General features: G+C 46.7%; 1 protein-coding gene across 2 annotated transcripts in view; it reads left to right on the top strand.

Annotated features, from left to right (window-relative positions):
- Positions 1-26,194, top strand: part of LOC147056226 (syntaxin-3-like) — a 58,340-nt gene that overhangs the window by 9,806 nt on the left and 22,340 nt on the right. The window contains exons 8-10 of one of the 2 annotated variants that reach the window (XM_085912054.1): positions 630-764; positions 2,622-2,732; positions 18,159-18,363. In XM_085912054.1, coding sequence (XP_085768180.1) covers positions 630-764; positions 2,622-2,732; positions 18,159-18,236 — 324 coding nt within the window. In that variant the 3' untranslated portion in view covers positions 18,237-18,363. Of the gene's footprint in view, positions 1-629; positions 765-2,621; positions 2,733-18,158; positions 18,364-26,194 lie in introns of those variants that run through there. The other variant, XM_085912053.1, reaches the window with a different exon arrangement.

Raw genomic sequence — 26,194 nt, 5'->3', positions numbered from 1 at the left:
AACGGGCACCTGTGTGCGTGTGAAGTGGGAAGGGAATGGAGGAGACACACTCACAACCGATCATGAGCGCTGGCTCATGTGCGCGTTCCCGTTAGGACGAGTTTCATTTCTTCGGCTTGCTTTGGGTCGCGCAGGTCCCCGCGAAAGTGCTAGCGGGCCACTTATTATTGATTTTATGGCACATTGCTTCGGGCCAGCCTAAATTTAGACTCTTCCAAGGTAGGGTGCTGTGAAATGGTAGCATAGTTTTGAGCCCTTGACAGTTCCCCAAGGGCTATGAAAATAGCGAAACACAAATCCCAAACTTACAAGAAATGAATGGGGTATGAGGCTGTTGAAATTCAAAGAAAAGAACGATGTCCAGAGATAAGAACCAAACTCAAAGATGAGGGAGCAAATGACAAAAACAGCAGTGCCTAAAAAAGTGACCAAAAAAGCCTTAATTTCCCTCTATTGTTGTTTGTCCGCCCCGTCTTGCATCTGATGGATTCAATGAAGCAAGTTATTTTTCTGTTTCTCAAAATGCCAAATCACGTTTGTCAAGCTGACTTGAAACTGTTCAGCAAAAATGTGTGAGTTGATGGGAGTTGGTGTGGTTGCAGATTAAAAAACAATGTGATCTTTTTCAGATTATGGATTCAAAAATAAACCAGCAGGCCTTGAACGAGATTGAGGCTCGTCATAAAGACATCATTCGGTTGGAGAGCAGCATCAAAGAACTCCATGACATGTTTGTTGATATTGCTATGCTGGTTGAGAACCAGGTATGTGACAGATCAACAGATTAGTATTCTCTAAAGGAATCTCTTGTCAACCAAAAACGTTGATTAGAATTTGTTTACATACACATTTTGTGCGAAATAAAAAAAAAAACATTCACTTTAAAAACTAGAGTTTAAATTTCATTGAAGCAAACTTTAGACCAAGTTTAAAATTACACAGATTAAATTTAAAATTCTCTTTAGACCTCATCTTAATTTGTACTATTAAAACCAATTAGATTTTAACTATTTCATAAAGTTTACCAAAAATATTGAATTTTCTTGAAGAAAATTGATAGGGGGGTCCGGTTCGGTAAAAAAGAAAGGGTGACACTACTTTGCGGATTTTCACGTAATGCGAGTGGTCTTGAAACCATTTCTCCGCGATAAATGAGGGAATATATATATATATATATATATATATATATATATATATATATATATAGCATATACGGGCCTCGGTGGTGCACTGGCTAGCACGCCTCACAGTTAGGAGGGTGCAGGTTTGATTCCACCTCTGGCCCTCCCTGAATGGAGTTTGCATGTTCTCCCCGTGCCCCCGTGGGTTTTCTCTGCGCACTCAGGTTTTCTCCCACATCCCAAAATCCATGGTTGGTTGGCTGATTGAGCCTTACAAATTGTCCCTAGATGTGAGTGCAAGCGAGAATGGTTGTTTGTCTGTGTGCCCTGTGATTGGCTGGCAACCGGTTCAGGGTGTCCAACGCCTACTGTTTGATGACGGCTGGGATTGGCTCCAGCACGCCCATGACCCCTGTGGGGACAAGCGGTATAGAAAATGGATGGATGGATGGATGGATGGATGGATGGATGGATGGATGGATGGATGGATGGATGGATGGATGGATGGATGGATGGATGGAAAATTGATTGGCTCAATCATCTTGAATTTAAAGATAAAGAGGTGAAAAGATACTGGTTTATTAAGGAAACAGTTTTTGAGTTGAACAGGAAGACTGGATCAACTGAACTGTCATACATGACCATAACAGAAATGCAATGAAATCGTGGCTTTAGTTTTTAGTTGTTTTTTGGGTTTTTTTTGCTTTTTCCACAATTATATCTATTATACCAACTGTCAGGCAGTTGCTGCCACTGTATGCTCCATTTCTTTGTTACCATGTCTGTTTCTTTTCTTCTATTTTGCTCCATTAATTCACTCAGCAAGTTGATGTCAAAGACGGAAAAGTTTAAGATGCCAAGCCATTATAATGTAGCAGATCAAGTGAACAAATTAAAATAGGCAAACATTTTTGCTAACGAGCAACAATCCAAAACCATACTTCACTGAGTGGTGAATGTCCATGTGTGCGCGCACGTGGCAGACACCGCACTCCTGTCAGGGGACTCAAAACGTCATAATGACAAGAAACGATGTTCGCGAGTGTCTAGCAAACGTCTGTAACTTCGGATAAACCCTAACCAAAAAACAATATTCGTTACGTCCAAATATTCGCAAACCAAACCTCTGTCCCTCAGTCAGATACAAGCCATAATGTTTTATCGAGAGAGAGGAAAAAGAGCAGTGGTGTAGCAACAGTCTATACATTTAAATCCATAATTATTTATTATTTCAATATCCACAATCATCTCTGTAAATTGGATTAAACAGATTTTTACGAAACTGAGATGCAACGATGCAACAGAGGTCTGCTTAATTTTAAAACCAGATCACCTCACTTTTAAACATGGTTTTACTAATCCCTGATTAAAGTTTAAACTTTGATGGTGCCACCCATCATAAGTGCCGTGAATGAATGACTCTGGAATCACAATTTTTATCTGTCATCTGGAGAATGTGTGTCTATGTTTGTTCTTTGTTTCTTGCCTTCCATTATTTAGGGTGGCATGATTGACAGAATTGAAAGTAACATGGACCAATCAGTGGGCTTTGTAGAAAGAGCAGTTGCTGACACCAAGAAAGCAGCCAAGTTCCAACAAGAAGCACGCAGGGTAAGTTTGGCTTGATTTTCTCAAGTTACTTATTTTAAATATTTCACTTGTTTTACCTTATTAATTTCTGAGTTTTATATGAGATCAAATAATCATAGCATAATGACGATTAGGGTGATGGTTACTGTTTTTTGTACATAATCATCGTTTTACTATTTTGAAATAAATAGACAAAGTTTATTTTAGGAATAACGAGAAATATGATTTTAAATATTGTACTAAATAGTACATATATGCAGCGGTGCCTTGATTTAATGAAGTCCTGATTTCTGATGTTTTTGAGGTAAGGTATTCAAGGTAGCAAGGTTAATTTTTTGGTGGGGGGGGCGGGGTGCACTTCTAGTACCACTCCAGTGGTAGGAAAAAATGGAGCAATCAAGGTGGAACAGCTTTGTGGAACCTCGGTTCACTAATAAATTGGCTTAGGAAGTCCCTTCATAATTTATGCCAATCCACCCAGCGGATCTGCAAGGTGTGAACAAAAACTGTCACTGCTGACTACTTAAGAGATTCGGATTTTTTAACTTTTTTAGAACTATAATTGCTAAACTGATTTTATATTATTTTCACAAGAATTGAATGATTTTATAGTTTTTCTCCAGTCCAAAAAATTGACAACAATTTTCAAAAATCTTACTTTTTTTCTTCTTTTTACAACACTCTTGACAGCCATTGGGGCATTTTGAATAGTATTTTTGTTTTGTAGGCATAGTTAAAAAAACAACAACAACAACAACAACAGAGTGACGGTCATGAAGGGAGTGGACAGAGGTGGGCAGTTTACCAAATTCTTATTCTCCGTCTTTTGTCTGCAACTTGGTCACCCTTCCGTCATTATTCCTAATACTGTATTTTTCCCACCATAAGGCGTTCGGGTTAAAATGTGGAGACTCAATTACAGGAGTCATTTCTGTACTTAACACACACATACGACGCACCGCATTATAGGACGCATGCATGCATATGCTATACAAAAAAGGTAGTGGAAACAAGACAGCGAGTTTTGTTGTACTTCATTCAACTATTTAACAATGTTTCGGACTGTACTTACATCATTCATTCATTCATTCATTCATTCATTCATTCATTCATTCATTCATTTTCTGAACCGCTTGGTCCCCACGGGGGTCGCGGGCGTGCTGGAGCCTATCCCAGCCGTCATCGGGCAGTAGGCGGGGGACACCCTGAACTGGTTGCCAACCAATCGCAGGGCACACAGAGACGAACAACCATTCGCACTCGCTCTCACACCTAGGGACAATTTGGAGTGCTCAATCGGCCTATCAAGCATGTTTTGGGGATGTGGAAGGAAACCGGAGTGCCCAGAGAAAACCCACGCGGACACGGGGAGAACATGCAAACTCCACACAGGGAGGGCCGGAGGTGGAATCGAACCCGCACCCTCCTAACTGTGAGGCGGACGTGCTTACTTACATTATTGTTCAGCAATATTTATCCACAAATCCATCAAAGTCCTCATCTGCTGTCTGAATTAAACAGCTCGGCAAGTTTGCCATTTAACATGCTAAGTTCCTTGTCGTCATTGTTGGAGTCAGTCTTGTTGTAATGATCTTGGCTTTTCAGAAAGCACGGATAACAGATAAAGCTGATGCCTTTTTTCAGGCATCCACATTCTATTCACATATGATGGCGTAACTTGCTCAGCGCTGTCTCTGAATCTTAGTAAATGTGTTTGTCGTTGATGTGTAATGCCAGTTTTAGTAAATGTGTGGTCGCTGTCTGTCATCCATTGCTCTCACGTTGCTTACTACTTGACTATGCATGCCTTGTTCACACCAATGTCCAGCAGTTGGAGTTCCTTTGTTAATCTTCCTGGAATGATGGAAAGATTTGCAATTGATGTGGAATGCCACTTTTAGTAAACGAGTGGTCGCTAACATCCATTACTCCCACGCTGCTTGGAACTTGACTTTGAAAGCCCTGTTTACACCAATGTCCATGTCACAATCAACGCAGGATGACCAAGTGAGGTACGGATCTTTATTGAAAAAGGGCAAAGGGGAAGTGGAAGACTGGATTGATAGTCCTGGTCAGGGGCAAGCAGGTGGTCAGGGCAGGCGGCGATCAAAGCGTGGTCAAAGATGGGAAAGTGGTCAGGACAGGCGGCGAGCAAAGCGATTTGGCAACATTGGCAACGGGAATCATTCGGGCAGAGCAGAGTGAGCACAGGGGTGGCGTCACGGGCAGGGTAAAAGGATGAACTGACAGAGTGAAGACGAGAGTCCGGAGTTGAAATAATCAGTACACTAAGCGGGAACAAGTACTGTTTGACCGGCTGATGCAGAGAAAAAGGAGCACCTAGGTGGCAGGTGACGCAGACACGTGACTGTTCAGCAGTTGGAGTTCCTTTGTTAATCCTCCTGGAATGATGGCAGAATTCTAATTCATTTTCTGAACTTGGCTTTTACAACAGCTGTGAGATGGGCGTGCATGAAGTCTCAGATGAACAGGGAGGGCCGTGTGTGGAAAAAAACACCCGGTCTCTTCATGTACACCTCTCTCAGCCATCCTCTCATTTCCTTCTTATCCATCCAGCCCTATTGATTTGCCTTATCAGTGACTCTGGCTGGAAACTCCTTTAGGCAGCGTCTTCCTCTTAAAAAAAATTACCGTAGGTGATTGTTTTTGTCCATTACCATGGCAACCAAGCACAACTGTGAAAGACAACCTCTCATGCCCTGTTTGCATATTGCTATCATCCGTGCTGGTCCCCTTTTTCTCTACAGTATGTAGTATAAATGACATACAAAAAATAATGTCTAAATAATATAATTATAAATAGTGTTTTATCCGTGAGTCGTCACCTTATTGTGCTGGAGGGGTTTGCGTGCCCCTGTGATCCTAGGAGCCATGTTGTCTGAGGCTTCATGCCCCTGGTAGGGTCACCCATGGCAAAAGGGTCCTAGGTGAGGGGCCAGACAAAGCACGGCTCACCAAAGCCCTTTATGACGACAAACGAAAATGGACTTAGTTTTCCCTCGCCCGGATGCGGGTCACCGGGGCCCCCCTCTGGAGCCAGGCCAGGAGGTGGGGCTCGAAGGCGAGCGCCTGGTGGCCGGGCCATCGCCCATGGGACCCGGCTGGGCATAGCCCAAAAAGAAAACGTGGGTCCCCCTTCCCATGGGCTCACCACCTATAGGAGGGGCCAAAGGGGTTGGGTGCAAAGTGAGCTGGGCGGCGGCCAAAGATGGGGACCTTGGCGGTCCGATCTCCGGCTGCAGAGGCTGGCTCTAGGGACATGGAATGTCAACTCTCTGGCTGGAAAGGAGCCCGAGCTGGTGTGTGAGGCAGAAAAGTTCCGACTAGACATAGTCGGACTTGCCTCCAGACATAGTTTGGGCTCTGGTACAAGCCCTCTCGAGAGGGGCTGGACTCTCTTCCACTCTGGAGATGCCCACGGTGAGAGGCGTCGAGCAGGTGTTGGCATACTTATTGCCCCCCAGCTGGGTGCCTGCACATTGGGGTTCACCCCGGTGAGCGAGAGGGTAGCCTCCCTCCGCCTTCGGGTGGGGGGACGGGTCCTGACTGTTGTTTGTGTCTATGCACCAAACGGCAGCTCAGAGTAGCCACCCTTCTTGGAGTCCCTGGAGGAAGTGCTGAAGAGCGCTCCTTCTGGGGACTCCATTGTTCTGCTGGGTGACTTCTCACGTAGGCAATGACAGTGAGACCTGGAAGGGCGTGATTGGGAGGAACGGCCCCCCCGATCTGAACCCGAGCGGTGTTCTATTGTTGGACTTCTGTGCTCGACATGGATTTCCTATAATGAACACCATGTTCAAACATAAGGCTGTCCATGTGTGCAGGAGGCGGAGTTGTCAACTGATGGTTGTATGCTCTTGAAATGTTATAAATATGAATAAAGTAATTACCAGCCAGAGAGGTGACATTCACACTCGGCTGCGAACACCTGGTGGTGGGTAAGCTCCGATGGTGGGGGAAGATGCCGGTCCGACCTGGCAGACCCAAACGCTCTGTGAGGGTCTGCTGGGAATGTCTGGCAGAATCCCCTGTAAGGAAGAGCTTCAACTCCGACCTCTGGCAGAGCTTTTCCCACGTCCCGAGGGAGGCGGGGGACATTGAGTCCGAGTGGACCATGTTCCGCTCCTCCATTGTTGAGGCAGTCGACCGGAGCTGTGGCCATAAGGTTGTTGGTGCCTGTCGTGGCGGATATCCCCGAACTCGCTGGTGGACACCGGCAGTAAGGGATGCCGTCAAGCTGAAGAAGGAGTCCTATCGGGCCGTTTTGGCCTGCGGGAACCGGGGGCAGCTGACAGGTACCGGATGGCCAAGTGGAACGCGGCTTCGGTGGTTGCTGAGGCAAAAATTCGGGCGTGGGAGGAGTTTGGCAAGGCCATGGAGAATGACTTCCGGACGGCTTCAAGGAAATTCTGGTCCACCATCCGGCGTCTCAGGAGGGGGAAGCAGTCAACGCTGTTTACAGTGGAGATGGTGTGCTGCTAACCTCGACTCGGGACGTCGTGAGTCGGTGGGGGGAATACTTCGAAGACCCCCTCAATTCCACCGGCATGCCTTCCAAAGTCACTGAGGTAGTTAAAAAACTCCTCGGTGGCAGGGCCCCGGGGGTGGATGAGATCCGCCCGGAGTTCTTAAAGCCTCTGGATGTTGTGGGGCTGTCATGGCTGACACGCCTCTACAGCATTGCGTGGACATCGGGGACGGTGCCTCTGGATTGGCAGACTGGGGTGGTGGTCCCCCTCTTTAAGAAGGGGGACTGGAGTCCAAGTGGGACTACAGAGATTACCTGTGGGATTACAGGGAATCACAATCCTCAACCTCCATGGTAAGGTCTATTCAGGGGTGATGGAGAGGAGGATCCGTCGGGAGGTCGAGCCTCGGATTCAAGAGGAGCAGTGTGGCTTTCGTCCTGGCCGTGGAACAGTGGACCAGCTCTACACCCTCGGCAGGATCCTCGAGGGTGCATGGGAGTTCGCCCAACCAGTCCACATGTGTTTTGTGGATTTGGAGAGGGCGTTCGACCGTGTCCCTCGGGAGGTTCTGTGGAGGGTGCTTCGGGAGTACGGGGTGCCGAGTCAACTGATAAGGGCGGTTCGGTCCCTGTATCACCGATGCCAGAGTTTGGTCCGCATTTCCGGCAGTAAGTCGGATTAGTTCCCAATGAGGGTTGGACTCTGCCAAGGCTGCCCTTTGTCACCGATTCTGTTCATAATTTTTATGGACAGAATTTCTAGGCGCAGCCGAGGCGTTGAGGGGGTCCGGTTTGGGGACCTCAGCGTCTCGTCACTGCTTTTTGCAGATGACGTGGTGCTGTTGGCTTCTTCAGGCCGTGATCTCCAGCTCTCACTGGAGCGGTTCGCAGCCGAGTATGAAATGGTCGGGATCGGGGTCAGCACCTCCAAATCCGAGTCCATGGTCCTCGGTCGGAAAAGGGTGGAATGCCCTCTTCGGATTGGGGATGAGATCCTGCCCCAAGTGGAGGAGTTTAAGTATCTTGGGGTCTTGTTCACGAGTAAGGGAAGGATGGAGCGCGAGATCGACAGGCGGATCGGTGCAGCGTCGGCAGTATTGCCAACTCTGTACCGGTCCGTCGTGGTGAAGAGAGAGCTGAGCCAAAAGGCAAAGCTCTCGATTTACCGGTCGATCTATGCTCCTGCCCTCACCTATGGTCGATCTATGCTCCTGCCCTCACCTATGGTCACGAGCTATGGGTCGTGACCGAAAGAACGAGATCCAGGATACAAGCGGCCGAAATGAGTTTCCTCCGCAGGGTGTCCAGGCTCTCCCTTAGAGATAGGTTGAGAAGCTCGGTCATCCGGGAGAGACTCGGAGTAGAGCCGCTGCTCCTCCACGTGGAGAGGAGCCAGATGAGGTGGCTCGGGCATCTAATCAGGATGCCTCCTGGACGCCTCCCTGGGGAGGTGTTCTGGGCATGTCACACCGGTAGGAGACCCCGGGGACGACCCAGGATGCGCTGAAGAGACTATGTCTCAAAGCTGGCCTGGGAACCCCTTGGGATTTCCGGGATGAGCTGGATGAAGTGGCTGGGGAGAGGGAAGTCTGGGAGTCCCTCCTAAAGCTGCTGCCTCCGCGACCCGACCCCGGATAAGTGGAAGAAGATGGATGGATGGATGGATGGATGGATGGATGGATAAACAAGTTTTTCAAACCTTGTGTCACTCCAAATCATTAAATCCTTCAAACGTGGGGCCCTTTGTCATCTTCGTCATCCTGTGATCTAATCCTTTGCCCTTATGTAAACAACCGCCGCGCTGCTGACGTCACTTGCAGTTCAAATGACAGTAATTCCTTGCTACATCGCGGTTCGTTTATCGCAGTTTCACTACATCGCGGATTTTTGAGAATTTGTGAAAAAATTCACATATAAGTCGCTCCTGGGTACAAGTCACCCTCCCACCCAAACTATAAAAAAAAACGCGACTTATAGTCCGAAAATTACGGTATTTATTATTTACTGATAGTTCTGTCTCTCTCTCCCGCGCACACACAAGCATGAATAACCTTAGCCTACAAATATGGTTAGATACAATATAGAGCAGTCGTTTGGCAGTGAGATAAGTTAGAAAAACTATATTTTTATAAACTGTATTTTTCTAACATAAAAATATATATTTACTATTTATTCTTAGTTCACTCTCTTACACGTGGAAATGAAGTGCTGTGACAGATCATTGTTTGGCAAACGTTTAGCAATGAGATAAATTGGAAAAATTATATTTTCAGAAATTGTATTGTATTCTGTATATTTATTATTTATTGTTGTTCACGTCATGGGGTCCGGTCGGGCATAGCCCGAAAAGAAAACGTGGGTCCCCCTTCCAATGGGCTCACCACCTATAGGAGGGGCCAAAGGGGTCGGGTGCATAGTGAGCTGGGCGGCGACCAAAGGCGGGGACCTTGGCGGTCCGATCCCCGGCTGGAGAGGCTGGCTCTAGGGACATGGAATGTCACCTCTCTGGCTGGAAAGGAGCCTGAGCTGGTGTGTGAGGCAGAAAGGTTCCGACTAGACATAGTCGGACTTGCCTCCACACATAGTTTGGGCTCTGGTACAAACCCTCTCGAGAGGGGCTGGACTCTCTTCCACTCTGGACTTGCCCACGGTGAGAGGCGTCGAGCAGGTGTTGGCATACTTATTGCCCCCTGGCTGGGCGCCTGCACATTGGGGTTCACCCCGGTGAGCGAGAGGGTAGCCTCCCTCCGCCTTCGGGTGGGGGGATGGGTCCTGACTGTTGTTTGTGTCTATGCACCAAACGGCAGCTCAGAGTACCCACCCTTCTTGGAGTCCCTGGAGGAAGTGCTGGAGAGCGCTCCTTCTGGGGACTCCATCGTTCTACTGGGTGACTTCAATGCTCACGTGGGCAATGACAGTGAGACCTGGAAGGGCGTGATTGGGAGGAACGGCCCCCCCGATCTGAACCCGAGCGGTGTTCTATTATTGGAATTCTGTGCTCGACACGGATTTTCTATAATGAACACCATGTTCAAGCATAAGGGTGTCCATGTGTGCACTTGGCACCAGGACACCCTAGGCCGCAGTTCGTTGATCGACCTTGTAGTCGTGTCATCGGATTTGCGGCCGCATGTTTTGGACACTCGGGTGAAGAGAGGGGCGGAGCTGTCAACTGATCACCACCTGGTGGTGGGTTGGCTCCGATGGTGGGGGAAGATGCCGGTCCGACCTGGCAGACCCAAACGCTTTGTGAGGGTCTGCTGGGAACGTCTGGCAGAATCCCCTGTCAGGAAGAGCTTCAACTCCCACCTCCGGCAGAGCTTTTCCCACGTCCCGGGGGATGCGGGGGACATTGAGTCCGAGTGGACCTTGTTCCGCGCCTCCATTGTTGAGGCAGCCGACCGGAGCTGTGGCCGTAAGGTTGTTGGTGCCTGTCGTGGCGGCAATCCTGGTGGACACCGGCGGTAAGGGATGCCGTCAAGCTGAAGAAGGAGTCCTATAGGGCCGTTTTGGACTCCGGAGGCAGCTGACAGGTACCGGATGGCCAAGCGGAACGCGGCTTTGGTGGTTGCTGAGGCAAAAATTCGGGCGTGGGAGGAGTTTGGCGAGGCCATGGAGAAATGGAGAATGACTTCCGGAGGGCTTCGAGGAAATTCTGGTCCACCATCCGGCGTCTCGGGAGGGGGAAGCAGTGCACGGTCAACACGATTTACAGTGGAGATGGTGTGCTGCTGACCTCGACTCGGGATGTCGTGAGTCGGTGGGGGGAATACTTCGAAGACCTCCTCAATTCCACCGACACGCCTTCCGTTGTGGAAGCAGGGCCTGAGGACTCTGAGGGGGACTCTCCAATCTCTTGGGTTGAAGTCACTGAGGTAGTTAAAAAACTCCTCGGTGGCAGTGCCCCGGGGGTGGATGAGATCCGCCCGGCATTCTTAAAGGCTCTGGATGTTGTGGGGCTGTCATGGCTGACACGCCTCTACAGCATTGCGTGGACATCGGGGACGGTGCCTCTGGATTGGCAGACTGGGGTGGTGGTTCCCCTGTTTAAGAAGGGGGACCGGAGGGTGTGTTCCAATTACAGGGGAATCACACTCCTCAGCCTCCCTGGTAAGCATCCGTCGGGAGGTCGAACCTCGGATTCAGGAGGAGCAGTGTGGCTTTCGTCCTGGCCGTGGAACAGTGGACCAGCTCTACACCCTCGGCAGGATCCTCAAGGGTGCATGGGAGTTCGCCCAACCAGTCCACATGTGTTTTGTGGACTTGGAGAAGGCGTTCGACCGTGTCCCTCGGGAGGTTCTCTGGAGGGTGCTTCGGGAGTACGGGGTGCCGAGCCAACTGATAAGGGCGGTTCGGTCCCTGTATCACCGATGCCAGAGTTTGGTTCGCATTTCCGGCAGTAAGTCGGATTCATTCCCAGTGAAGGAATGGCTGGGCTCCCCTTTGTCACCGATTCTGTTCACAATTATTATGGACAGAATTTCTAGGCGCAGCCAAGGCGTTGAGGGGGTCCGGTTTGGAGACCTCAGCATCGCGTCACTGCTTTTTGCAGATGACGTGGTGCTGTTGGCTTCTTCAGTCCGTGATCTCCAGCTCTCACTGGAGCGGTTCGCAGCCGAGTGTGAAGCGGTCGGGATGAGGGTCAGCACCTCCAAATCCGAGTCCATGGTCCTCAGTCGGAAAAGGGTGGAATGCCCTCTCCGGATCGGGGATGAGATCCTGCCCCAAGTGGAGGAGTTCAAGTATCTTGGGGTCTTGTTCACGAGTGAGGGCAGGATGGAGCGCGAGATCGACAGGCGGATCGGTGCAGCGTCGGCTGTAATGCGGACTCTGTACCGGTCCGTCATGGTGAAGAGAGAGCTGAGCCAAATGGCAAAGCTCTCGATTTACCGGTCGATCTAGGCTCCTACCCTCACCTATGGTCACGAGCTATGGGTCGTGACCGAAAGAACGAGATCCAGGATACAAGCGGCTGAAATGAGTTTCCTCCGCAGGGTGTCCGGGCTCTCCCTTAGAGATAGGGTGAGAAGCTCGATCATCCGGGAGAGACTCGGAGTAGAGCCCCTGCTCCTCCACGTTGAGAGGAGCCAGATGAGGTGGCTCGGGGATCTCATCAGGATGCCTCCTGGACGCCTCCCTGGGGAGGTGTTCCGGGCATGTCCCACTGGTAGGAGACCCCGGGTCGACCCAGGACGCGCTGGAGAGACTACGTCTCTCGGCTGGCCTGGGAACGCCTTGGGATCCCCCGGGATGAGCTGGAGGAAGTGGCTGGGGAGAGGGAGGTCTGGGAGTCCCTCCTAAAGCTGCTGCCCCCGCGACCCGACCCCGGATAAGCGGAAGAAGATGAAGGTGAAGAAGGTGTTGTTCACTCTCTTACACGTGGAAATGATGTGCTGTGACAGATCATCTATCTTTGCAGGGCCCAGGAATTTGGAACCAAAATACAGTGGAACCTCGGTTTTTGAACGTCCTGGTTCTCGAACAAATCGGTATTCAAACAAAAAATTCGAGATTTTTTGCTTCAGATGTCAGACGAAATTTCAGTTGTTGAACCTCGCGAGATGAGCCGAAAGGACCCCCATGCCAATTGACTCCGTTCGTTATTACATTCTCGTTACTCTGAGTATTGCATCCACTCTAAGCATGCCTCTAAAGGAAGCAAGTGGGAGCAGTAAAGCCATCCTAAAACACAAAGAGGCCCTTAAAGCAATGTGACAGTGAGCGCCCGACGTGCTGCGGTTGCGCGATCGGACAAAATTAAGCTCCCTGCGCACTGAGGTCCGCTCAAATTTTGGAAAGTACATCAGGACTTTAAAAATATTTTCTAAATTTCAGCGACGGCTCTGTCACAATAATGCGACCAGCGTGGTGTAGTTGCGGTCGGCGATGCGCTACGTTTGCGCGTTCGGCGGTGCCCTGCAGTTGCGCGATGGGACAAAATTTGGCTCCCTGTGCACTGAGGTCCACTTAAATTTTGGAAAGAAATCAGGACTTTAAAATCATTTTCTAAATTTCCGCGACGGCTCTGTCACAATAATGCGACCAGCGCGGTGCAGTTGCGCGGTCGGCGACGCGCTTCTGTTGCGCGTTCGACGATACGCTACGGTTGCGCGTTTGGCGGTGCGCTGCAGTTCCGCGATCGGACAAAAATGCACAACTGAAAAAATGCTTAAAAAAGCCGTTTTTTGGCTTGGAACGGATTTATATTTTTCGCCATTATTTTTACTGGGAAAACATGGTTCGGAATTCGAACGATTGACTTCTCGAACAACTTTCTGGAGCGGATTGTGGTCAAAAACCGAGGCTCCACTGTATCTTGAAATTGCACAGTCATTTCCTAAAAAAAAATGTCCATTTTTCTTTGTGTCACTCGTAACTCGCTTCTTGTTCTTGAAGTATGACGCTAAACAAAACACGTAGCCGGTCTGTCCTTGCCGCACGCAAAGCTTTTGACTATTGGTGGGGAGTTGTGGAGGTTTGCAGTAATGTAGCCGTCCCACTACTGCAGAAGATTGAAACGTTAAACTGTCCACCCCGTCGACCTATCTTTAACTGTTGGCTAGGGTTTGACTCCATGCGCGACTTGACGGCATTTAGCCCCATCCAGACAATATTCACATTTTGTTTTTGTTTTTAACAGACAATGCACACTATATACCCCTTGCTACATTGCGTTTCGATTATTGCGGCTTCAGCACATCGCGAATTTTTCTCCCCCACCCCAAAAAATCACAAATTCAAAATTAACCTACTAAATTGAGGAATTATGGCACGAAAGTTGCCCACACGCCAGCAGAAGGCAGGGAGTGTCCATACAATTGCAGTACGTACACTGGTACCTTTTTATTAAAAAAACATATTTACAGTATTGTACCTTGTTATAAAAACGTTATCTAATAAAATAGTTATAAAAATATATTTACAGTATGTACACTTGTACCTTGTTATAAAAAAGTTGTTATAATAATAAGAGTTCGAAAACATATTTACAGTATGTACAGTATACTTTAACTACATATACATGTCACACACGTATCATATTTATATTTTTACATTATTTTCTCATGTCATTTATACTCCGTATTAATCAGTGACGTGCGGTGAGGTTCATGACTGGGGAGGCACTGACGTCACGTCAATTTGTCCGACACCTAACCGTGTCACAAAAAAGGTTGGGGATCGCTGCTCTAGAGTAGCTTATTCATTATTTAATTTGAACTATTATAATTGAAATCCCATATCATCAGTCTTCACACATAAAAACACTCAATAAAGCACATGGAATCAAAAACTTGTTTTCGATCGTGCGTACAACTCCGTTTGAAAAGACTTGCTCCGGTTGTCCGAATCAAACATTTTAACTCCGGAGTTGGTCTTCCTTTCCGGATGACCTCCTGCTTCGACCGAAAATCCATAGTTAAAAATCGTTTGGATATCTAATCCTCCATTGTAAAAGGAAATGTAAAAACAAAAACAAAAAACACGAATGTAAAACGAAATAAATAGACGACTGCTCCTCAGTTGTTCACTGTAAATTTAAACTGGAGATCACTTATTCTACAGGTGGGCGCACGAAGCATCCCGGGATCACTAGAACCCCCTGCTTTAAGGCTGGAGAACATTTTTTTCGTAGCCTCCGTATGGTCTCTTTTCAAAGCCGTTTTGTTCATCTAAAGAAACACGACGTGACAGACAGATGACAAAAACCACTAGATATTATGTACATCAGCTTAACTACGGAAATTAGTTAATATAGCCACAGTGTTTTGTTGCATGTTGCGCGGGATGTCCGATGTTGAGCCAGGAAAACAAAGATGTGGAGGATAGAGTTGGTTCTTTATTGGCAAGATCTTGGGTTGTTTAATGGCGGTCAGTACACAAGGCACGGCACCAGATGAAACAACAGCTTCTGTTTCCAGGTCAGCTTGTTTTATACTGTCCGGAAAGGCGGGAACTTGTCACATGACCATTTCGTACCTGAGTGTGGGGGGCGTGTGTTGTATTGGTGTTCTGATTGAGCAGTTATGTTTACATAAAATAATAAAAGAATTGTACATATATGAGCATCACATTGTACAGAGATTGTCCAACCTAATAGAACATGTACACATTGCTGTTGCTCTCTCTTCAGTTTGAAATCAGCGACATAGAGACAGACAGCAGTTCAGTCTAAGTGCATAGCCTGTCAGGATAGGCAGCTGTGTGATTACGCAATCCTCAGAGGAGGCAAGGCAGGAAGTTGGCTCCTACGAGCGAAATCGTCTTCGGTTTTAAAATAACTATAAAAATTCAGCGATTTTGGTTGAAAATGATACAAAAATACTGAAATTAAAAGGAAAATGACTTTATAATTAAAACAATTTAATTTGTTTTTTCCCCTTTTCATGATGGCAGGGGAGGCACGGCCTCTCGCCTCCTCTGACCGCACGTCACTGGTATTAATATAGTATTTGCATGTTTGAAACTATTATTTGATGTTCTAATGATAACATATGCACTTATATGGTTTAATATACACTTATTGATACACAAACACTGTACACTGTATGTATGTTTAAAAAAAGGGTGACACTACTTCATAGATCTTCACATATCGCGGGTGGTCTTGGAACCAATTATCCGCGATAAACGAGGGATTACTGTACACTATATACAGACAATAAGCCTCTCGGTTGTTACCAATAACTGGCCTAAGTCAGTCTTTAAAGATAGAGTCCTCCAACCAGATATCGAAAAACTTACATTTCCTCATGACTTTATTTTGCCTCCATTACCAGGGAATATTGTGTAGGCGCGAATTAATTTGATGACGTTTTTATTGTGCACACACACTGATAGACGAAATTGAACTTTTTTTTATGATTGTTGGCATCCACAGCATTGCATTAACGCCGCAAACTACAACATACTTGAGGACACAGGTCCTGCTCGCACATACTATGATTTAGTACATAATAAATGAAATTACGTGATTTTTAGAGCATAGGCCTTACAGGTGGATAGCTGTTCAAAAATGTAATACCTTGTCAGATGGCATTTACTACTTTATAATACTTTTTAATGGCCTTCATATACGATCTTGTAATACCTTTTACAACCCCGCAGATACCCTGTTGATAGAGTTTCGCCCACTCTACCTTTTATGCAAGAACCACATGTGAGAGTTTGCCCATTTTACGCTTGCAAGCGGAGAAAGACATCAAGACCCTGTGTGATACAGAGGTGCTTGAAAGCAGTCTGACTTTCGCGTCTTGCAAGAGAATATTTTGAAAGAAAGCAGCGTGGGGGTGAGACTGAACAGTTTTCGAGGGTCACATCTGCAAACTGAAATCAGTGAAGAGGGTTTGCAGAGGTGACCTTCGAAAACTGTTCACTCTCACCCCCACCCTGCTTTCTCTCAAAATACAACCAAAATTCCCCCACAATATTGGTAGCAGTGTCGAATTTTTTTATTGCAATGTTTTTCCTTATTCAGATTTGTTTCAAGACTACAGTTACAGTTAGACTTAACTTTGATGGTTAATGCAGTTATTGCAATTTTGTTGTTTTATCACAGTAAATTGGTTTATTTACATTTTAAAACCATAAGCCATTCATTTACAAATGTGGTTGCACTTTGGTTTACATATTTAAATGTTCAGATATTAAGATGTGATAGACAGTTTTTGCATGATTTGAATGAGCCAAAATAACATGCTTTTTCTCTCGAATATATTGTTATAATCATTTGTTTCAGATGTACTGTAACTATTTTCTGGGTGCTTACGTATTATCGGGAGGACCTTTGATTTTTACTTTTTCTTTTTTTTCACATGGTTTGTTGGTTAGTATGAAGATCTAGATCCATAGTTCCATAGCTCCATAGCCCCGGAGCTCCATAGCCCCGGAGCTCCATAGCCCCGGAGCTCCATAGCTCCATAGCCCCGGAGCTCCATAGCCCCGGAGCTCCATAGCCCCGGAGCTCCATAGCTCCATAGCCCCGGAGCTCCATAGCCCCGGAGCGCCATAGCTCCATAGCCCCGGAGCTCCATAGCCCCGGAGCTCCATAGCTCCATAGCCCCGGAGCTCCATAGCCCCGGAGCTCCATAGCTCCATAGCCCCGGAGCTCCATAGCCCCGGAGCTCCATAGCTCTTGAGTCACTTTTGGAAGCAATTGCGACGTTCTGGCCTCCGGAATTACAAATGTAATGTTATCGTTTCAATAAATAATTTACTTTAATTTTTGAGTCGTTTTTTTAAAGGTCCTCCCGATAATACGTAAGCACCATTTTCTGTATAAAATTAAATTTGGTGTTCAAAAATTCTTTTTTCAAACTTGATTCTTAAAAAAGAGGGGGGGTCATCTTGTATTCAGGGCATGAATATAAGTATGCCAATATGGTAATTACTTGTGTCCAACCTCTTAAACGCGTGTTCATTTTCTTCTAAGGAAAAAATATTCACACAAATCAAACTCAAATCTGATTAGTTAAAAATCAGCTGATTATATTAAGTCTGCTTTCAGGAAAAAGGTTTACAAATCAGCGCTGGGCCTTTCTCTCTGACAGTGCCCCAATGCAATATCAGAAAAAGCAGGAAGTTCTTTGTAGTGCTTATATTGAATCGAGTTGCGTTGCACACGAAGGTGGGGGCCAGTTCATTTTCGATTGCCGTCTCTCCAGCTCTCTAATATTCTGTGGACCTTGAAAGGTCAGTCAAAATCCAGTAAGATTGGTATTTAGGGGGTTGTGCCAGTGAAAATGGCTGGTATCAAATGAGTTCATGGGATTTGTATTCATTTCTGTTCAGTACAAGTTGCTTTGAGATACAAATAATTGAAGTTACACACAATAGACAGAACAAGGTAAACTCATAAGTCAAGGTACCACTGTATGTAAATCATATATGATGTTATGGATATTTCTTTGTTGTATACTTACATGTTTTGTGTTTATGTCCTTCTCTTGCATGCTGCGAAGAAACAAATGATGATCTTCTGTTGCTGTGTATTATTGGCTGTCATCCTAGGTTCATTTGTCTACAGTTTTATCAAATAAACACTGAATATATCTTCTTCGACTTGCTAAGTCTAAAAAAACTAAGCGCTACTATAGATGGCAGAGAAAACTCCTAGGACTGTAATTTGCTTGAACTGTATTCTGTCTTTTTTTTTTTCATTAAAGACCCCAGAAAGCTAATTTTGATATTTCTTTCTTAATACGTTCTGTCGCGGAGACCTGCGCGCCTCGAAGCGAGCCACAAGGAGAAGGCGCATATGAACGGGAACACGTACGGGCAGGCGCTCTTGCCCGGGTGTCAGTGCGTTCTCCCCTGTCCCTTCCCGGTTTGCGCGCGTTAAGGCGTCCGTTAATTAGATCATTAGTGACAGGCACTTCCTGACTTAAACTCTCGCACACCAAGGACAGATCAGAAACGCTGTCAGTGACGCTGCACGGGGAGAGGCAACAACCCACGGACTACTGGTGAGCTCTGTCTTTTCACAATGAACTCTGCAAATACTACTGCGCCCACTCACAGTGATCATAAACAATGAAAGGACTATGGGTTATTATTTTGTGATTTTGGTGTTTTGTTGTGTATGACGTTAAAGTCCATCCATCCATTTTCTGTACCACTTTGTCCCCACGGGGGTCGCGGGTGTGCTGGAGCCAACCCAGCTGTCATTGGGCAGTAGGCAGGGGACACCCTGAACTGGTTGCCAGCCAATCGCAGGGTACACAGAGACAAACAACCATCTGCACTTGCACTCACATCTATGGGCAATTCAGAGTGCCTACCAAGCATGTTTTTGGGATGTCGGAGGAAACCGAAGTGCCCGGAGAAAAGCCACGCAAGCACGGGGAGAACATGCAAAGCTTCACACAGTGAGGGTCGGAGATGGAATCGAACCCGCATCCTCTGAACTATGAGGTGGATGTGCTCACCAGTGCTTCACCGTGCCGCCTTCTTATTATTGTTTGTAATTTCATGCGTTGAAGGTTTTTCACTGACTAATTAAACCAAGTGAAGAAAGCTGTGCAGTCAAAATACAGTGAAAGACAGTGAAAAACCAGTACAAGCTGGACAAAAATCAATGTCATGTATCGATGTAAGTCAGTCGATGAGCTCAAATTGGAGAGGAACAACAATTAAAAGACTCTTCACACAACTGGCCTACCGAATAATTAGGACCTTCGTGGATGTCTCCAGAGCAACTACAACATTCAATAAGCTAACACTAGAGGGGCTCACAAGTCCTGGAATCCAATGAGGAGGTTGAAGCGGCAATGTGCAAGGCAGCTAATGTCGAGGACACACAAGAGGTAAGCGAGGACCAACGAGCTGACATGGAAAGAACGGAGCAGGAGCGTGAGAAAACAATGAAGGGTGTTAAAACCTTGATACAAGAACTGCTTTGGACAAGTCTTGGAGAGCGAGAAGTTTCGGTTGTAGTTTAGGCGGGCACTGAGTACAGACACCACCTACATAAGACACCCTGAGACACGAACTAAGGCAGCCAAAGATGCCTATCAACTATGGAATCGGTGGTCACCGACTGCTGAACAGGAAGATTTCAACAAACGACTCAAAGCTTTGAAGTTTCTTTGCTGATTCCTGTTTGTGGATTTCTGCTATTTTCTCAAGTCGGTAACACACAAGTTGGTGCAACTTCAGGGTTCCTTTAGGAGTGCTCAGCCTGATTCTCAGTAAGTAACGCTTGGTCGTTACCATTGCCTTCATGCTTCTCACTCCATGAACCACTTGTTTAACGTCCTCGCTTCCCTGGTTCAGTTCTTTTGCAGCCTTGTGTTTTATGTAATTGGTATCAGAGGCTAGATCTATTAGTGTTGATGTTTGTTTTGTGTCCTTAAAACTGATTTATTTAATGTATACTTTATGCTAAGAAATGTTTTTTATATAATGAAGCATACACAAAGAGAAAGAGTTATTTGTCGTTCGGAAGCAAAGCGGAAATGTATTTTGAAATTCACCGGAAGTTGTGCATATTTCTGTTGAAGCGACTTGACAATTGATGAGTTTGAAAGACGTTAGCGTTGCTTGTGTCATCCAAGCGAATCTTTCTCCTCTCCTTATGTTCGTGGAATCAATGGCTGTAAGTATCATTGTTTTGTTGGATGACTTTATTATTGTATATAAAAAGAATACTCGTAGAAGAAACTAAGTGTTTTTGTTGTTTCACTTGCAGGTTCACTTGCTGTGTTTAACACTGAATGGAAATCAAGGAAGCAAGACGCTCTGAATCCTAGCTCAAGTGTTCTATACATGAGTTTGGCTGGCTGATGAACTGTGATAACGTACACAAAGTATTTTACGATGTTGAGTAAACAGAACAACTTAGACTGCTTCCTCTGCAGCTGGTCAATCAGTTCAAAGGATCTTAGTCCTACTACTTTGTTAAGACAGGACAAATTTGGTTAATTATTACAGGTTACATTCCAACATAAGCATAGGATCAAACTAATCTATTAACCCTAACACACGGAGATCAGTACAGGCTGTGACATTTAGAACCATCAATATCACTTCAATTGTCCATCTTCGGTAACAACAGGATTGTAGGTTCTCGACATTGTGTTGGAGACCACCTCTCGGAATTGCAATATCTGGGGTCAGTTTGATCGGCGTGTGGTACAGTGGTTATGGTACAGGATGGCAGACAGTTTTGTTCCTTTGAGACAGATGGGTAAGACTCAGATAGCCGTGAGCAAGGACATCTGCACAGGACTTTTATATCATTTTAAACACTATATTGCATTTTTAAACACTTTTTACACACTTTTTAAAGTGTAAACGTGTCTTGGCTCCATTCTGCTCTCACTTTGCTGACGGGCTGACGCGCCCCCGTGGCCCAGAACAAGACTTTTATAATTATTTTTAAACACATTATGGTATTTTTAAATATTTTATTGTATCTTTGAACAATTTTTAAACAGCTTTCTCAGCCGAATGTGAAGCGGTCGGGATGAGGGTCAGCACCTCCAAATCTGAGTCCATGGTCCTCGGTCGGAAAAGGGTGGAATACACTCTCCGGATCGAGGATCAGATCCTGCCCCAAGTGGAGGAGTTTAAGTATCTTGGGGTCTTGTTCACGAGTAAGGGAAGGATGGAGCGCGAGATCGACAGGCGGATCGGTGCAGCGTCGGCAGTATTGCCAACTCTGTACCGGTCTGTCGTGGTGAAGAGAGAGCTGAGCCAAAAGGCAAAGCTCTCGATTTACCGGTCGATCTATGCTCCTGCCCTCACCTATGGTTGATCTATGCTCCTGCCCTCACCTATGGTCACGAGCTATGGGTCGTGACCAAAAGAACGAGCTCCAGGATACAAGGCCGAAATGAGTTTCCTCCGCAGGGTGTCCGGGCTCTCCCTTAGAGATAGGGTGAGGAGCTCGGTCATCCGGGAGAGACTCGGAGTAGAGCCGCTGGTCCTCCACGTGGAGAGGAGCCAGATGAGGTGGCTCAGGCATCTCATCAGGATGCCTCCTGGACGCCTCCCTGGGGATGTGTTCCGGGCATGTCCCACCGGTAGGAGACCCTGGGGACAACCCAGGATTTCTCGGCTGGTCTGGGAATGCCTTGGGATCCCCCGAAATGAGCTGGATGAAGTGGCTGGGGAGAGGGAGGTCTTTATGCTCCTAAAGCTGCTGCCTCCGCGACCCGACCCCGGATAAGCGGAAGAAGATGGATGGATGGATATTCCCACTGGGGCAGCACAGTCGTTCACTGGTTAGCACGTCCGCCTCACAATTAGGAGGGTGTGGGTTCGATTCCACCTCGGGCCCTCCCTGTGAGGAGTTTGCTTGTTCTCCCAGTGCAGTATGGTAATTGGAACATTGCACGGGCTAAAAAGCCATACAATGAAGGGGAGTTTGTTAAAAAAAAAACCTCAGTGACATTAAAATCCTGTCTCCTGAAAACGACAAACCAAAACAAATGGTATCAGACATCCAACTGTCCTATCACACTGTTGAAGACAGAATATCGGACATTAATAAAGAAAGAAATAATGATGGCTGCATTTGCGAAAGCAAAACTGCCCATACCAAAGCTAGCTGTAATAGCCACGGATGGAGCACCAGCCATGATCGGATCTGTGAACGGATTTGTGGGGCTGTGCAAAGCTGACCAAACCTTTCCCGAGTTTTGGAATTTGTTAGGCTTGATAGATTAGTTTGATCCTATGATTATGTTGGAATGTAACCTGTAATAATAATCCAAACTTGTCCTGTCTTAACAAAGTAGTAGAATTAAGTGCTAAGATCCCTTAAACTGATTGACCAGCTGCAGAGGAAGCAATCAAAGATGTTCTGTTTACACGACAAACACCCCCTGCTCTGATTTGACCAGAGGCCAGGGGTTCACCAAACCACTCTCACCCCCACCCTGCTTCTCTCAATAAATATGCTCTTGCAAGAGGCCTAAGTCAGACTTCGTTTGAACATCGCTGTATGCACAGTGACGAACGATTTCTCCACTTGCAAGTGCTCAAAAGGCATACTGTCTCCCGTATGGTTCTTGCAAATAAGTTAGAGTGAGCACCACTCTAATATAATTTCCACTGTATCATGCACAGGGAGCGACTCATGTCTAAATCGTTGAATTTAGACAATGTCATGAAGCCTGAGATGAAAATTGTCAATTACGTCCGCACACATGCGCTATACCACAGGCAATTCATAAATCTCATCGCTAAGGTGGGCACGTGACTTCCAGGTGACCTGCTGCTACACTGCACTGTGAGGTGGCTGTCAAAAGGCAAGGTGCTCGTTTGCTTCTTTGAGCTCTTGGATGCAGTTAAACTGTTCATGGAAGAGTCGACATGGATTATGGATCTGGCCTTTTTGGATAAACAAGCCAGGCAAACGAGAATCAGGCGGCAGGTGTGCGTGTCAAAGCAGAGATAACAATGAGGACTGACTGTTAGCAGTTCGTATTGGCAACACACGCTTCAGAGGTCTGGCGTGTGAGCCGGCCAGCAGGGCGAAAGCGGAGACGTGACACAGCCGTGCACGAAGGAAAAATGCACCAGCGTGCAGAAACAGGACAACTTTGATAACCGCTGATAGCGCGGGGCGTGCACTGAGGACAAGCACCGGGTGCGCGGTTTGCTGCCACACACGTAGGAAAAAAGCACTACCTTCCTGGTTTTGCCCAGGGCGTGCCTCTGACCAATGTGCTCCACTGAGGACAAGCACAGGGTGCGTGGCCAGCTGCTGCATACGTAGGAAAAACGACTGCCTTCCAGGTTTCGGGACAACAGCAATGAGCCCTGATCACGCGAGGCGTGCCTCTGAGCAATGTGTATCACTGCCGGCCACTCGCACCAACCAGTGCAGAAGGAGTCGGGACACGTGACAATGTTTGTCCGTTTATTTACTCTAAACGTATAATACATGCAGAGAACAGTGTGGCAATTAAGATTAAGGGAATGGGAAATATTTATGTTTCGTAAAAGTATTGGGTGAGGGTTTAAAAAGCTTTAATATTGTGTACTGGACGATAATGCAACAGGAGATTTATTCACAACTGTGACTCACTTTGGTTTTGCTCTGCATGATGTCCCCGGGTTAATGATGTTGCATTGCTCGGCAAGGACAAACCACTTTTCTAATTGACTTGCAATATATTCATGCCCTCTCGTGGCCAATAGGAAATACCACATGATGGAAATTTTAATACAATGGTGTTTAAATTTCTAATTAAAACATATATCGTTCCTACTTCGCGGACTTTCACCTATCGTGGGTGGTCTTGGAACCAATTATCCGCAATAAAAGAGGTATTACTGTACATACCAACGACATCCCATTTGATTGGCTCAGACATCAACATTGTTAGGTTATGGTAATGGGTTAGGTTAATCCTTACACAACATCTCCCACTTTTAAGTAAACAGCATCATTATTTCACTTCAAACATTTTTGTTCTTAAACAATGACAGCTGGGAACTCTTTTCGTACTGACAAATTACAAATCCAGCCTTTTAGGTGGATGTGAACATCTATCTGTCTGAACTTGTAACATAAACAGTATTTGGAAGGTGATTCTCCATTGGAGGTGATTCACACTAGGAGATGGTGGATGCTAGGTTGCACGCAGGTGTTTACGGTTCCTCCTCAGCAGTCCATCATCTGTTCTGACGAGGTATGATCTAGGAGTATTTGACTGCTGTACTATTGCCCCTTGAGTACTCTCTGTTGTGGTATGTGTACATAGTGATCCGTACACTTTGGCCAGGATGTAATTCCGGTTGAGTGTGCGTTCTGTGGCGTCTGTTGTAATATTTTACTTTCTTTTCTTTTCCATCTGCTCTACGGAACTGTTTGATGTCTGGCCAGCGTGGACAGTGTTTTGGGCACTTGTGGGAGTGAGGTCCTGAACTGTCTTCCCATGAATAGCTGGGCTAGAGGAGCAGCCATTTTCTCGAGGGGTGGGTGGTAGTGCTTTTGCATAGTCTTCTCTCGTTTTGACTGTGGCTATTGCCCGCTCAACCTCACCATTGGTTTGTGGATCTCCTGGGCTGCTGGTCGGGCGAGTAAAGCCATACTCAGTCCTTAAAGAGGGGAATCTGTAAACTGCGGCCCATTGTTCGACATGAGCACTACAGGAACTCCATGCAGAGCACAGATGTTCTTTAGAGCTGCTGTGACAGTTTTGGATGACATGGAGGTGTGTCACCTCGATGTAGCGATAATCTATCACTACCAGGTAGGTTTTCTCCTTCCAGATGAACAGATCAAGTCCAACACACTGTCACGGTCTCAGGTGTGGGGATTGTTAAAAGCGGCTCGCTGTGGAGGCCTGTGTTTAATGCGCAAGACAATTTCAGACTTTGTTTTTAATTTCAGTTGAGAGCCCAGGCCATTAGAATGACTGACGGGCCCTGGTTTGGCATTTTCCTATCCCTTAATGATATCAAGCATTCCATCTTTTAAGGAGCTGGGAATAACTATCCTTTGTCCCATCAGGAGTAGGTTTACGGACGTAATGCGAAGTAGTCTACAGGCCAATATCAAACCTCCCGTTTCTCTCCAAGGTTCTGGAAAAAGTGGTAGCTGCCCAACTTCACGCCCATCTCACTCGCAATAACATCGCTGAGAAATTCCAATCCGGTTTTCGCTCTGGCCACAGTCCCGAAACAGCCCTTGTTAGGGTCACCAACGACCTTCTCATGGCTGCCGATGCAGGCTCCTCGTCACTCCTCATTTTGTTGGATCTGTCCGCTCCATTTGACACTGTCCACCACAACATCCTCCTTAACCAACTTCACCCCACTGGATTCTCTGGCACTGCTCTAACCTGGCTTCAGTCCTACCTCTCGAACCGAACCGAGTACGTTTCCCTGGGAGGGAAAAAATCAGACACACACACAGTCACCTCCGGTGTCCCCCAGGGATCTGTACTCGGTCCTACCCGCTTCATTTTCTACATGCTACCCCTTGGCAATATAATCAGGAAGTTCGGCATCTCATATCATTGTTACGCGGACGACACCCAGCTTATACCTCAAACTCAACCCCCCACCCTCTGCAACCCAGCCTCATCCATCTCCCTCATCCATCCTCTCACTGTGTCTGGAGGAGATAAAGGCGTGGATGAATCTCAGCTTCCTACAAGTCAACAGCGATAAAACCCAAGCCATGTTATTTGGCACTCCCCATCAGATCCATACCTGCCCAATCACAAGCATCTCATTCGCCGGTCACACAATCCCCCTCTCAGCCACTGTCACCGACCTGGGTGTGATACTGGACTCTCAACTCAACCTAGAGTCACACATAAAACACATCTGCAAAACCTCCTTCTTCCACCTCAGGAACATTTCCAAACTCCGCCCCACACTTACCCTGACAGATGCTGAGAAACCTGTCCACGCCTTTGTCTCCTCCAGGCTAGACTACTGTAACGCACTCCTCATCGGGATCCCTAGCAAGAGCCTCCAGAGGCTCCAGTACATCCAAAACTGCGCTGCTAGGATCCTGATGAGGGTGCGGAAA

The sequence above is a fragment of the Syngnathus leptorhynchus genome, chromosome 5 (genome assembly GCF_054491065.1).
Source record: "Syngnathus leptorhynchus isolate UIUO chromosome 5, UIUO_Slep, whole genome shotgun sequence".
Classification (NCBI taxonomy): Eukaryota; Metazoa; Chordata; class Actinopteri; order Syngnathiformes; family Syngnathidae; genus Syngnathus; species Syngnathus leptorhynchus.
This window is presented reverse-complemented; position numbering and strand designations above follow the sequence as displayed.